The 15,541-nt window shown below is 47.9% G+C and overlaps 1 protein-coding gene across 4 annotated transcripts in view; it reads left to right on the top strand.

Annotated features, from left to right (window-relative positions):
* Positions 1–658: 658 nt before the first annotated feature.
* Positions 659–15,541, top strand: part of KPTN (kaptin, actin binding protein) — an 86,751-nt gene continuing 71,868 nt past the window's right edge. Inside the window, exons 1-3 of one of the 4 annotated variants that reach the window (XM_063937879.1) lie at positions 659–910; positions 11,297–11,379; positions 11,504–11,588. In XM_063937879.1, the coding sequence (XP_063793949.1) occupies positions 694–910; positions 11,297–11,379; positions 11,504–11,588 (385 nt within the window). In that variant the 5' untranslated portion in view covers positions 659–693. Of the gene's footprint in view, positions 911–1,018; positions 1,106–2,274; positions 2,321–11,296; positions 11,380–11,503; positions 11,589–15,541 lie in introns of those variants that run through there. The other 3 variants (XM_063937881.1, XM_063937882.1, XM_063937880.1) reach the window with 3 other exon arrangements.

Below are 15,541 nucleotides of genomic sequence, written 5' to 3'. Positions count from 1 at the left end.
AACCATCTGTGCTGAGCTATGGATATACCTAAAACATGGACTGTTGGGGTGTGTTGAGGACCGCATTTGAGAACCTTTCAACTATGTAAATTAAATCTCCACTGTTTGGAGCAAGGGGGTTATTGAATGATTTGTGAAGTTCCCCTTTGAGCTGATGTGAAAATGACAACTGCGGGTACACAGTCACTTTCTGAGACTTGCAGATAATTCATGAACAAGAGAAAAAAAATCTTACTACTACAGTATATACATCTATAAACACTACCCCAAAGCACAAGCAATATAAGTGGTTTATAGCATTTAAATATTTTTGGAGTGGATACAAGGACTTATCTATAAACATCTCTACATGATCTGCCTGATAGGGCGGGAGGTGTAAAAGTGTAAATAGCAGCATGTTTGAAACCACATTTTTATTATCACACCCCAAACACAATAGTATTCTTGCATGCCCAAAGAGATACAGCCCTTAACACCCATGTGTAACTGGCTGGTAAGGCAATCTTTAGAAAAATCCTCTTTATTCTAGTTACAAGAAGTAGCAGCACTCAGACACCTACGGTCCTCTGCACGAAGAGAATCTAGAACCCTGGCAATGTACTAAGAGGACGACCATGTTGACTAGGGGCAGGCATCTCAGGGTCGGCCATCTTACCAGCTGGCAACTGGCTGTCAGCTACGTCACTTCCGGCAATGTCTGGCGCCTGCTGCCCCTTCACTGAAGATACGTTCAGCCGCTTCCCGTCACAGAGCAATGTGTACGGCCTGTCCGTCTTACCCTGTCCCGGGGCCGCCGGACACGAGCTCCTGGCCGCCACCCTGAAGGGTAAAGTGACCAGCTTCAAGTACCAGGACCTGCGGGACAAGCTGCGCGCCGGCGCCCGGGAGCTCCAGTTCACCTATATCCCAGGTGCGAGGGGTGGGCGTGGCTATAATATGAAAATGAGTGGGCGTAGCCAGAGGAGGAAACAGGTGTTGGAAGGGGGCGTTGCTTAATGCAGGGATGGAAATGGTGCGTGGCTGGTGTGCAGAGATGGCATGGACAGGTTGGAGGGGCTGTAGCCATAGGAGGGAATGGCTGTGAGTGGTGGGAGCTGCCATGATGGTAAGCAGGAACTTTTGGCACTCCAGCTGTTGCTAAACCATACTTGCCTACCTGACCCTCTCCATGAGGGAGAAAATTATCTGTTCCTGGACTTTCCTGGTGATGTATGATTACCATCACCTGTGGTGAAACACCCTTCTTATCAATTAACTAGCTCACCACAGGTGATGTCAATCATACATTACCAGGAAAGTCCAGGAACAGAGCCTTTTCTCCCTCATGGAGAGGGTCAGGTAGGCAAGTATGTGCTAAACTACACATCCCAGCATGCCCTGCAACAGTTTTAGCATAGCCAAGGAGCAAACCTGTAGCAGGGCATGCTGGTATGTGTAGTTCAATAACAGCTGGAGTGCTAAAGGTTCCCTGTCACTGGACCATAGAATGCACCAGTGTGAAGTGGTTGCATTGCTTATGTGTGAAAAGGGGGCGTGGTCTTAGAAGGGAACATGTGTGAAGCATGGGTGTGGCCATGGAGGTAATCTTGTGTGCAGACCACATGCCGTGGAATGGAAAGCTATCAGGAAGGGGGTGTGGCCTTATGGTACAGGTATGAGTAGGGGTGGGGCCTTATTGTACAGGTGTGAAGAGAGAGCCTGGCCTTAAGAGGGGACAGGTATGAGGAGGAGGATAGGCCTGAGGAGGGAACAGGTGTGAGGAATGGATGTGGTCCTAGAAGGGGATACGGTCATTAGGTCAACCGCACTTAGGTCTACAGTCATTAGGTCGACATGGTCAATAGGTCGACATGGAAAAAGGTCGGCATGAGTTTTTCACATTTGTTTTTTTTTTTTTTTTTTCAACTTTTTCATACTTTACGATCCACGTGGACTACAATTGGGAATGTTAAACCTTACCCGAAGCATGGCGAGCGAAGCGGTTCACTAATTGGGGTTCCCTGTCACTTTACAAAGAAAACGACACCAAAAACAGTTAAAAAAACTCATGTCGACCTTTTTCCACGTCGGCCTAGTACATGTCGACCTATTGACCGTGTTGACCTACTGCATGTCGACCAATAGTGGTCAACCTAATGACCCATACCCCTAGAAGGTAGGCTGAGTGAAGTCGGGACATGTCATGGAATTAATAGACAGGTGTGAAGAAAGTGTATGGCTTAATGGACAGGGGAGAAGAGGGCGCGGCCTTATAGCAGAAAAGGTATGAGGCCTAGATGGGTAGGTTTGATGGAAAGGAATGGGTTAGTCAGTGGTACAGGTGGGTAAAAACTACCTGTTTTTGAAGAGAGACTTAGCGCCGCTAAAACTGATCTGAGGATATCCATGGTGTGAAAAACTGGGGGAGAGGGTATAACCTGGGCAATCAGGAGCTATGATCTGGGGAGTCAGGTGGGATTAGGGGCAGCAGATAGTCTCTTGTCAATTGCGTGACCCTTTGAGGAGAATATAGGACCTATAATGGAGTTCCAACAGTGCTGTTCATTCCCACCATTTGTACTGCAGCTGCTGTGTCCGCCACGACTGGAAGGCCCAGCAAAATGTCTCTTCCCTGCCCATCTGCTTCTAAGAATATATTTAAAAACCTTGTTAGGATCATGGTCTGATTTAGTGTTTGTGATCAGTCCTAGGTTGAGGTTTGGGGTATGCTTGCAGTTGCGGGTGGAATTAAGTTTTATGGACTAGCTTTTCATTTTTCGCTCTCATTTCTGGGTCTATTTACTAATGGGGGTACACGCTAAAGACGTGTACTGAGCGATCTATTACAGACCACTCAGCACGCATCTCTCCCCCCGCTCAGCACAGCGCGATCTCTGCTGAGAAGGGGGACGGGGTGGCTGCTCATTTCACACAGTGCTGAAGTGAGCGACCTGCTAGATTGAGTCTGCATGCATGCCAAATTTAGCACCGGCGATAGCGATGTGCAGCCTATGGGAATACACACGAGAGATCTGTGCTTAAATTCTAAGCAATCTAGTCAGAATGCCAAGACTTAAGGCATACACACGGTGAGATTCGGGCTATGTGTACACACGGTAAGATCCTTGCTATACCTGATTTTGACTATGTGATTTCCCTTGAACTCCCCCAGAGCCCAGATAGCACAGATTGTACAGATTTTGACTATCTGTGCTTGAGATTTCTTTATCATCCACTAGGGGTCACTGGAGTACTCTTGGGATATGGACGGGCTTCCGCAGGAAACAGCACTGAATATTTAAATTAGTAACACTCCACCCCTCCATATCCCTGAGCACTTACTCAGTGTTTTTTCTGTGCTGAACGTGGTAGCAGCTTAATACCTGAAGTCACGGTTTTGTTGAAGAAACTTTTATTTTTATTTTTATTTTTTCTACTATTTGTACACATCCCTTTCCCCCTTCCAAAAGGCAGGGTCAGGGATCGTGCAGCTGCTGATAGCAGCACGGGCGTGTCGGGCCTCTCTGAAAGAGCTCCCTCACAGCCCTCACATCCTCCTGCACTGGCTAGCCGGCGCTTACTGAAAAGCCCCGTCGGAGCCTCCGCACGTCTGCGGGAGTAAGGTATGTGAAACGGGGCGGTCAGCTCCCGCTGCCGCCCCGACGTGTGGGGACATAGTGCTTGGTGACGGCAGAGGGATTGTTACGCGGCTCTCCCCTCTCAGCCTCCGGCAGGTACCGCGGCTCTCCCCGCTCAGGCGCCCGCACGTTCGACCGCGGTTCTCCCCGCTCAGGCGCCCGCACGGTCGGCCACAGACCTCCGTGCAGGCACCGCGGCTCTCCCCGTTCAGGCGCCCGCACGGTCGGCCACAGACCTCCGTGCGGGCGCCGCGGCTCTCCCCGCTCAGGCGCCCGCACGTTCGGCCACAGACCTCCGTGCAGGCACCGCTGATCGATTCTTACAGGCCGCCGCCCGCCGCAGCGCTACCTTGATTAGCTGACGCCGCTATTATACACGAGGCCACCGCTGGGACACACGAGGCACATAGCGCTCTACGATACCCGCTGGGGGCCCACACGCTGCGCTGCCGCTGTAATAAGCTAAAAGAGCAGGCAGCCATTACAGGGGGGACAATAATAATGTCGCAGAGAAATACTGCAGCAGCAGAGGAGATTGTTACAGTATAATCAGTGAAAGTTGTACCAGCACGGTGATTATATGTATAAGTTAGCAGGGCAGACATTTTTAACATGCTTCCTGTGTTTTCCTGCTGTGATTCCAGAACGTTCCTGCCTTACATCTCTACACCACCGGAAGGCGCAGGGGTGTTAGTGGGAATTTGGGATCAAATTTCTTAGTACTGGCCACGTGTATTGCACTGGGCCAGATATATATACAGAGCCACCTTATTGCTATTTTACTGAGTCGTGCAGGTGTCTGTTTTTTGTGTATTGTATTGTCTGTCGCCATGAGTAAGGCACCAGCAAAAACTAAAAAGCATATTTGCAAAGTATGTGGCAGTGTGTTACCGGATGCATCTACCACATGTAACGTATGTTTTGTGGATTCCGTACAGAATACCATTTCTGCTCCGGTTTTGCAACCAATTTCCTCACCGGACCCTCCGTGGGGTATGTTAGTAAATGTACTGGAGAAATTTCAGACAGAAATGACCGCTGCTCGTCTGGAGCGAGAAACGTTAAGATCTGAGTCTAGGGTGAGACCGCCAGAACTACCGGAGGCGTCTCGGCCTTGCGTACGGTCCAAATCCATTTTGGGCAAACGGGATAATTTTCATATGTCTTATGATTTTCCAGTGTCTGCTATGTTGCATTCTGACGATTCCATCCCAGACCTCACGGAACACGATGAGGGGGAGGAGGGCGAAGTGGAGTCAGATGGCGAGGATGTTAACAGTTCCGGCATTGATGATCTCATCAGAGCGGTACGGCAGTCGCTAAGGTTTCCTGAAGCTGAGCAGCCTCTCACCAATGATCAGGTCGTATTTACTAAACGACGGAAGACGCCAGTAAGTTTTCCTGTGTCGGATTCTCTAAATCAGATGTTAGTAGAAACAAGACAGAATCCAGATAAACGGTTTTCTATACCTCGCAGATTTAAGTCTAGTTATCCGTTTCCAGACTCGGTAACGTGTACATGGGAGAATCCACCAATAGTTGATTCTTCAGTGTCAAAGCTTACCAAGAAATTAACCATACCAGTGCCATCAGCTACTACGCTTAAAGATCCTTCAGATCGTAAGATAGAAACTATGCTAAAATCCATGTATGTAGCAGCAGGTGTGATGCTAAGACCTGGATTGGTTGGCATTTGGGTCACTAAGGCGCTCATAATATGGCTTACAGAACTCAAATCTGCTTTACATGACGAAAACCTGATAATTCAGGTAAATCAAATGATTGAGGCTGTAGAGTATCTCTGTACAGCGTCTACTGACGTCTGTCAGCTCACTTCTCGTATTTCATCTTCGCTAGTTACGGCACGAAGAGCACTCTACCTGCGTACTTATCAAGCGGAGGCAGAGGTCAAACGAAGTATAGAGGCGTTGCCTTACGATGGCAAGAAGTTGTTTGGTCCAGAATTGGACGCATGGATTAAGGAGGCTACGGGAGGTAAGTCTGTGTTCTTACCAGTGCCTCCACCTGCGCCAAGAAGAAGGTACGCTGGACCTTCGTTCAAATCCTTTAGATCTCAGCCCTTTCGAGGACGTGGCAGAGGATCAGCCACGCCTGCTAGACGTGGTCGAGGACGTGGTTTCCATCAAACCAACACAACTCGCCAAGACGCTAAGGTTACCGACAAGCCAGTGGCATGACGGCCTACCAGCCCATCTCGGTTCTCCAACTGTGGGAGCACGCCTTCAGACGTTCCATGGGGCGTGGTTCCACACATCCGCGGAGGGCTGGATTCGCAATTTAGTGTTAAAAGGTTACAAAATAGAGTTCGACTGTCTGCCGCCTCTGCGGTTTTTCAAGACAGGCTTGCCTCTGTCGGACGACAAGAGGACAGTTTTGCAAATTGCCATTCAGTCCTTACTGGATTCGGCAGTGTTGATTCCGGTCCCTGTACACCAACAGGGTCAGGGTTATTATTCAAGTCTATTTGTGGTCCCGAAGCCGGATGGCTCAGTCAGACCAATATTGAACTTAAAGGGCCTCAATCAGTACGTAACTTACTACAGATTCAAAATGGAGTCTCTACGGTCGGTGATTGCGGGGTTAGAGACCAAGGAATTTATGATTGCGCTAGACCTCAAGGATGCGTACTTACACATTCCAATTTGGCAGCCTCATCAGAAATTCTTACGATTTGCAATACGCCAGAACCATTACCAGTTTCAGGCTCTGCCGTTTGGCCTGTCATCAGCGCCTCGGGTATTCACCAAAGTAATGTCTGTGATGATAGCTCACCTCAGATCCCTGGGAGTGACAATAGTTCCGTATTTAGACGATCTGCTCATCAAAGCTCCGTCTCCACAGATACTTACCCAACATGCGCTGCTAACTTACAATGTACTGGTTCACCACGGTTGGATTGTAAATTTCAAGAAATCACATCTGATCGAGATCACATATGATTCTCGATACGGTCAATCAAAGGATTTACCTACCACAACAAAAAGTACAAATGCTACGCCATCTAGTACAATTAGTACTCAAACCACGCACAGTGTCGGTACACTTGTGCATTCGCCTGTTAGGCACAATGGTGGCAGCTTTCGAGGCGCTTCAGTTCGGAAGATTTCACTCTCGTCCATTTCAGCTGAACGTGCTTGCCCAGTGGTCGGGCTCGCATCTGCAGATTCACCACAGAGTGAGGTTGTCACCAATAGCAAGAGTTTCTCTGCTATGGTGGCTCAAGGAACACAATTTAACCGCAGGAAGACGGTTCGGAGTTTGCAATTGGATAATTCTAACTACGGACGCCAGTCTCAGAGGTTGGGGAGCGGTAATTCAAAATTGTCAGCTCCAGGGTCTCTGGGCGGATCACGAGAAATTGCTGTCTATAAATGTTCTAGAACTCCGCGCAATTTACAATGCGCTACGACAAGCAGTGCACATGATTCGCTCTCAGCCTGTCCAAGTGCAGTCAGACAATGCGACGGCGGTCGCATACATCAACAAACAAGGAGGAACGAGAAGCCGCATGGCAATGCGGGAAGTAGCTCGAATCCTCAATTGGGCGGAATGCCACCAGGTGATATTGTCGGCCGTGTTCATTCCGGGAGTGGACAACTGGGAAGCGGATTATCTCAGTCGTCGGGATTTTCACCCAGGCGAATGGTCATTAAATCCAGAAGTGTTTCACATGTTGGTTCAGCGATGGGGTTATCCTCAGGTGGACCTGATGGCATCTCGACACAATCATCAAACGCCCCAGTATGTGTCCAGAACAAGAGATCCAAAGGCAGTCGCGGTGGATGCTCTCACTGTCGCGTGGCCGTACAGTCTTGTGTATCTGTTTCCACCGTTTCCGCTGCTCCCTCTGGTGCTAAAACGGATCAAAAGAGAGTCGCTCACAGTCATACTAGTGGCGCCTCATTGGCCTCGGAGAGCTTGGTTCTCGGATCTTCGAGGATTACTCGCAGACGATCCGTGGCCGCTCCCGATACGTCCAGACCTGTTACAACAGGGTCCGTTTCTTTACCCCGATTTAGCGCGGCTGCGTTTGACGGGGTGGCTGTTGAGACCGCCCTCTTAAGAAGAGAGGGCATTCCAGATTCAGTTATACCAACCATGTTACGAGCTAGAAAGCCGGTTACGGCAGCTCATTATTACAGAATATGGCGTGCCTATATAGGTTGGTGTGAAGCTCGGAAATTTCCGACATCAGCTTTCAAGTTATGCCGCCTTTTGTTGTTTCTACAAACAGGCTTAGATGGAGGATTGCGTTTATCTACACTAAAGGTGCAGGTATCTGCTTTGTCAATTTACTTTCAAAGACGATTGGCTCTATTGCCGTCTATACGCACTTTTCTCCAAGGTGTACTCAGGGTACAGCCTCCATTCATACCACCTACAGCGCCATGGGACTTGAATCTGGTTTTGGAGTTCTTACAGTCTTCATATTTTGAACCCTTACAACAAGTGGATATAAAGTTTCTCACTTGGAAAACAATTTTTCTCTTAGCCTTAGCTTCCGCAAGGCGTGTTTCGGATTTGGGTGCCTTGTCATGCAAGCCACCGTATTTGGTGTTTCATGATGACAGAGCGGAACTTCGGACGAATCCCGCCTTCTTACCAAAGGTAGTGTCATCTTTTCACATCAATCAACCAATAGTAGTTCCTGTGTTGACAGCACATTCTGGAACTCTGGATGTGGTTCGCGCATTACGCGTTTATGTATCCCGAACGTCTTCAGTTCGTAAGACGGATACGTTATTTGTTCTCTATGATGCTGCCAAGATGGGTTGGCCAGCATCTAAACAAACTGTATCCAGATGGATAAAACTGACCATACGCCAGGCTTACCTTCATGCTAGGTTACAACCGCCTACGTCAGTAACCGCTCATTCCACACGTTCTGTGGGAACTTCATGGGCAGCTGGTCGTGGGGCTTCTGCGACGCAGCTTTGCCGGGCGGCTACATGGTCTTCCGTGCACACGTTTGTGCGCTTTTACAAGTTTGATACTTTTGCGGCATCAGCATCTAGCTTTGGCCGCCTAGTTTTACAAGTGCCAAACAGCTCTCCCGCCCACGGGGGAAGCTTTGGTACGTCCCAAGAGTACTCCAGTGACCCCTAGTGGATGATAAAGAAAATAGGATTTTGGTACTTACCAGGTAAATCCTTTTCTTTGAATCCATAGGGGGCACTGGACGCCCACCCAGAGCAGTTTTACCTACTTGTGGTTAGTTCTGAGGATCTTATGGTAACACACTTTCACCGGCTGGTTCAAGTTACAAGTGCTGGTTAGGGTGTCAACTGTTAGTTGTCAGTAACGTTATGTGTTAACTTCGTTATTGTCAGTTATGTTATATGTAATACTCCATTATTAACCTCTCTTAATTCCTGTTCGGCTCAGTAAAAAACACTGAGTAAGTGCTCAGGGATATGGAGGGGTGGAGTGTTACTAATTTAAATATTCAGTGCTGTTTCCTGCGGAAGCCCGTCCATATCCCAAGAGTACTCCAGTGCCCCCTATGGATTCAAAGAAAAGGATTTACCTGGTAAGTACCAAAATCCTATTTTTGTCTATGTATGATTTTGACTAAGTGCCAATTTTGACTATACTTTGTACTAGATAGTCAAGATTGACTTGTCTGCACAGTCTAGCCTTACGATAACGACTACACGGGAGCGCGCATCGGGATCGAATCTGTATCGCAAGCTGCCTAGCACCATGAGATATGCACTAACTTTTCATAAGATTTTGACGATATAGTCAAAATCTTACAGATTTATCTCACCGTGTATACACCTTAGTAAATAGAACCATTTTTAGACAGTCTGCAGACAGAGAGTAGTGGGCAGGAAAGACCCAGTCTGATGGATTGTGTCACAGCTTTTCATGGCCCAATTTGGGGAGAGATGTGTGCTGAGCGAACCGCTCAGCACACATCTCTCCCCCCCACTCAGCACAGCGATAGCTATCGCTGTGGGGGGGGTAAACACGGAGAGATCATGCTTAAAATCTAAGCAATCTAGTCAGATTGCTTAGATTTTAAGCAGCGATCGCTCCGTGAGTACCCCCCTTACGTTGCAGCACCTGAGGGCAGCACTGGTGAGCCAGAAACTAAATTATACCTGGAGGGATAGGCGTGAGGGACACCAGGAGTAGGGAGATGGTATGCGTATGTAGTGTTCACTCTAGGAGTGAAAAGGGGCAGGGCGCCGAACTCCGGGGTCACATTTGCGCGTGCGCGTCCAAAACAGGGGCGCGGCCACGCAAATTAGGGGGCGTGGCCACACTACGTCATTTTAGGGGGCGGTGCGGCCCACAGACGCTACTATAGAGAGCGTATGTGGCCGGCGACGTCACTGTTGGGGGCGTGCCCAGCACCTCCGTCGGTGCTGGGCTTCCCCCAGCTCTCTCCCAATGCGTGAATGGATGCCGCGCGCATGCGCACGGCATCTATACACGCCGGGAGGGCAGGAAGCGGGCGGCTGTTCTAGCAGGGCGCCGCAAAAGGGGCAGGGCGGGTTTTCCCTGCTAAAAAACGGGCAGGGCGCGGCGCCCTGCTAAAACAGCCTAGAGTGAACACTACTTATGGAGTGATGATGCAAAGGTGGAATCCGTCTCAGACATCAGTCCTGTGTTCTATATGTTTTTAGTTTTTACAACATAAAATATATATTCTGATTCTAGCAGCTGCAATCTACTATTGAACCATCCCAAGTGTAGAAACCAGTATTTCAGGGCAATATCCTGACACTCCTAATTGGCCACAGTTCTTCCATGGACAATCACAGGCAGATTCAATTACCCACGAGTTGCTCAATAAGGGCCAAAAACCTGCAACTGCGACATTTTTCTATTAAAAAAAATCCACGTTATGTTAATGGGTGTCTCAGTGGGAGTTGGCGCTGCTTTTTGTTCTCAGCCCCTGAGTAGGTGAAAAAAACTTTTTTTATTGCTATCATTTATCTATTGTTAATAAACAAGATATAAATCAGACTTTTTTTTTTAAACACATTATATTGAATATAATGCATAACAGACAGTGCATAAAAAAAACAAAAACAGTTTGTAACAGTCGAGAGAGCACATTTAGTTACAATAGCAATTACACACAATTACAGACAGGTAAATTAACCATTGCGTGACGGAAGAGTAGTGCAAAATAACCACGAGGGAAAGAGGGCGATGGAATAGCCTCTGGTAAACACTACTCCGGAACTAATACACAGTTAGAGGTTAGAAATGTAGAAAGTATAAGTAGAAATTAGAAAGCAGGAATGCCATTAATTACAGTTTCCAATTCACAAATCAGACATTTGATACCTTTTAAGAACGTTAAATACTTTGTGTATGGCCACTAATAGCCTTCTCTACAGGTAGTCTTATTTGCCACTTTTGTGGGGTACAGGGTGAATTCGCCACTTTTTTATGCACCCCCTTAGGTTGCGCTCCGTACAATTACCGCAACAAGAATTTTCTAATTGAATAGCAAGGATCACTGGAGCGTGTATGCATGCTGAAATAAATAGCTTAATACAGATTATTGAATTCCCCCCCCCCCCGCACCACTTACCTACCATGCACCCTCCATTAACTTTCTGTGCTTTATAAGCCATGATAATGACTTTATAAATATAACGGCACCAGACTGAGCTCTGTTTTGTTTTACCTTCTAGTTGACGCTGAGATTGTCTCTATTGATTCCTTCAGCAAGTCGCCTCCCAAGCGTGGGCTGGTAGTTGGAATAACGTTTATTAAGGTGCGTTCAGATGCAGTTCATGTGTATGTGTCAGCCTGCAGAATGCATGGCCTCTTTGTATGTTAGCCTGCAGTGAGAATGAATGACTCTTACTGTGTGTTTCTTTCTTTTCCTTCTACTTTAGGATTCCGGTGATAAAGCAAGTCCTTTCCTAAATATATACTGCGACTATGAGCCTGGATCTGAGTATAATCTGGATTCCATTGCCCGTAAGCTTCACACAGACATTTATTAGCAAAATGGACCGGTCTGTTGGTCTAAAGTTCTCATAAATAATAACTATATTAATTTTGTCCTGAATGACTGGTGTTTATTGGGCTGCTTGAGGGGGGTATTCAATTAAGTGCAGTTGTTTCGACTGTTACTAATTCGGCACAGGGTATTCAGTTGCGGACGTTTTCACCCGTTTTTTAATGAATTTTCGCCCATGCTGATTTCGCCCGTGAATTCGCCAAAACACCTTTATCGGCGGCCAATTCGCCGATGCACGTAGTTTTCGCCAGTGCCGGATTTTTCGACCAGTCGAAAAAACGGCACGGGCATTGAATAGGTTGAATGTAAATTCGACCTACAAACGGGCGAAAAGGTGGCACTCATTGAATACCCCCCTTAGTCTTTTCAGCAAAATAGAAGTAGTATAAATGTTTTCATACTCTTGATATAACCTGTGTATGCAGCTTTTGCTCTCAGGAAATGTGACCCAGAGCTGTTTCCGGCTATCTCTGAACTGGTGCTATATGTAAAGGGGAGATGTATTAAAGCTTGGAGAGAGATAAAGTACCAACCAGTCAGCTCCTGTCATTTTACACGCTGTGTTGTAAAATGACAGCTAGGAGCTGATTCGTTAATTTCGCTCCACTCTTTCAGAGCTTTGATACAGCTCCCCCATAGTATGATAACTTCCTCTCATATAAAGGAATACTTTAACATGGTTGCACAGTGATTAGCATTGCTGCCTCGCATTACTAAGGTCATGAGTTTTATACCAATCAATATGTGTGTGGGGTTTGTATGTCCCCCATATGTTTGTGTGGGTTTTCTCTGAGGTACTCCGATATCCTCCCAAAATCCAAAAACTTCATGGTAGGTCAACGGGCTACTGACAAAAAAATAAATAAAAATGTAACCCTAGTGTGTATGTGTGTCCAGGTATCCGGTCTCTAGGTCGACCACACTTACGTCGACAATGTCTAGGTTGACCACTGTTGGTCGACAGTAACTAGGTCGACAGGGTCTGTAGATCGACATGTTCTAGGTCGACATGAGTTTTTCACAAATGTTTCTCTATCGTCCTAAGTGGATGCTGGGGTTCCTGAAAGGACCATGGGGAATAGCGGCTCCGCAGGAGACAGGGCACAAAAGTAAAGCTTTTACAGGTCAGGTGGTGTGTACTGGCTCCTCCCCCTATGACCCTCCTCCAGACTCCAGTTAGATATTTGTGCCCGGCCGAGAAGGGTGCAATTCTAGGTGGCTCTCATAAAGAGCTGCTTAGAGAGTTTAGCTTAGGTTTTTTATTTTACAGTGATTCCTGCTGGCAACAGGATCACTGCAACGAGGGACAGAGGGGAGAAGAAGTGAACTCACCTGCGTGCAGGATGGATTGGCTTCTTGGCTACTGGACATGAAGCTCCAGAGGGACGATCACAGGTACAGCCTGGATGGTCACCGGAGCCACGCCGCCGGCCCCCTCACAGATGCTGAAGCAAGAAGAGGTCCAGAATCGGCGGCTGAAGACTCCTGCAGTCTTCTTAAGGTAGCGCACAGCACTGCAGCTGTGCGCCATTTTCCTCTCAGCACACTTCACACGGCAGTCACTGAGGGTGCAGGGCGCTGGGGGGGGGGCGCCCTGGGAGGCAAATGAAAACCTTTAAAAAGGCTAAAAATACCTCACATATAGCCCCAGAGGCTATATGGAGATATTTACCCCTGCCTAAATGTACTAAATAGCGGGAGACGAGCCCGCCGAAAAAGGGGCGGGGCCTATCTCCTCAGCACACGGCGCCATTTTCTGTCACAGCTCCGCTGGTCAGGAAGGCTCCCAGGTCTCTCCCCTGCACTGCACTACAGAAACAGGGTATAACAGAGAGGGGGGGCAAAATAAATGGCAATATATTAATATAAAAGCAGCTATAAGGGAGCACTTAATCATAAGGCTATCCCTGTCATATATAGCGCTTTTTGGTGTGTGCTGGCAGACTCTCCCTCTGTCTCCCCAAAGGGCTAGTGGGTCCTGTCTTCGTATAGAGCATTCCCTGTGTGTCTGCTGTGTGTCGGTACGTGTGTGTCGACATGTATGAGGACGTTATTGGTGTGGAGGCGGAGCAATTGCCAAATATGAGGATGTCACCTCCTAGGGGGTCGACACCAGAATGGATGCCTTTATTTGTGGAATTACGGGATAGCGTCAACTCGCTTAAGCAGTCGTTTGCCGACATGAGGCGGCCGGACACTCAATTAGTGCCTGTCCAGGCGCCTCAAACACCGTCAGGGGCTGTAAAACGCCCCTTGCCTCAGTCGGTCGACACAGACCCAGACACAGGCACTGATTCCGGTGGTGAAGGTGACGAATCAACCGTATTTTCCAGTAGGGCCACACGTTATATGATTTTGGCAATAAAGGAGATGTTACATTTAGCTGATACTACAGGTACCACTAAACAGGGTATTATGTGGGGTGTGAAAAAACTACCAGTAGTTTTTACCGAATCAGAAGAATTAAATGACGTGTGTGATGAAGCGTGGGGTGCCCCGATAAAAAACTGCTAATTTCAAAGAAGTTATTGGCTTTATACCCTTTCCCGCCAGAGGTTAGGGAGCGCTGGGAAACACCTCCTAGGGTGGACAAAGCGCTAACACGCTTATCAAAACAAGTGGCGTTACCCTCTCCTGAGACGGCCGCACTTAAAGATCCATCAGATAGGAGGATGGAAAATATCCAAAAAGGTATATACACACATGCAGGTGTTATACTACGACCAGCTATTGCGACTGCCTGGATGTGCAGTGCTGGGGTAGTTTGGTCAGAGTCCCTGATCGAAAATATTGATACCCTGGACAGGGACAATATTTTACTGTCGTTAGAACAAATAAAGGATGCATTTCTTTATATGCGTGATGCACAGAGAGATATCTGCACACTGGCATCACGGGTAAGTGCTATGTCCATTTCGGCCAGAAGAGCTTTATGGACACGACAGTGGACAGGCGATGCGTAGAGGAGTTATTTGGGGTCGGTCTATCGGATTTGGTGGCCACGGCTACGGCCGGGAAATCCACCTTTCTACCTCAAGTCACTCCCCAACAGAAAAAGGCACCGACCTTTCAACCGCAGCCCTTTCGTTCCTTTAAAAATAAGAGAGCAAAGGGCTATTCATATCTGCCACGAGGCAGAGGACGAGGGAAGAGACAGCAACAGGCAGCTCCTTCCCAGGAACAGAAGCCCTCCCCGGCTTCTACAAAAGCCTCAGCATGACGCTGGGGCTTCGCAAGCGGACTCGGGGGCGGTAGGCGGTCGTCTCAAGAATTACAGCGCGCAGTGGGCTCACTCGCAGGTAAATCCCTGGATCCTGCAGATAATATCTCAGGGGTACAGGTTGAAATTAGAGACAGAGCCACCTCGCCGTTTCCTGAAGTCTGCTTTACCAACGTCCCCCTCAGAAAGGGAGACGGTTTTGGAAGCCATTCACAAGCTGTATTCTCAGCAGGTGATAGTCAAGGTACCTCTTCTACAACAAGGGAAGGGGTATTATTCCACTCTTTTTGTGGTACCGAAGCCGGATGGCTCGGTAAGGCCTATTCTAAATCTGAAGTCCTTGAACCTGTACATAAAGAAGTTCAAGTTCAAGATGGAGTCACTCAGAGCAGTGATAGCGAACCTGGAAGAAGGGGACTTTATGGTATCCTTGGACATCAAGGATGCGTATCTCCACGTTCCAATTACCCCTCACACCAGGGGTACCTCAGGTTCGTTGTACAAAACTGTCACTATCAGTTTCAGACGCTGCCGTTTGGTTTGTCCACGGCACCTCGGGTCTTTACAAAGGTAATGGCCGAGATAATATTTCTTCTTCGAAGAAAAGGCGTATTAATTATCCCATACTTGGACGATCTCCTAATAAGGGCAAGGTCCAGAGAACAGCTAGAGATGGGTTTAGCACTATCT

Source organism: Pseudophryne corroboree, chromosome 8 (assembly GCF_028390025.1).
Source record: "Pseudophryne corroboree isolate aPseCor3 chromosome 8, aPseCor3.hap2, whole genome shotgun sequence".
NCBI classification, from domain to species: Eukaryota; Metazoa; Chordata; class Amphibia; order Anura; family Myobatrachidae; genus Pseudophryne; species Pseudophryne corroboree.
The sequence above is the reverse complement of the archived record's forward strand: the minus strand, read 5'-3'. Positions and strand labels throughout refer to the sequence as shown.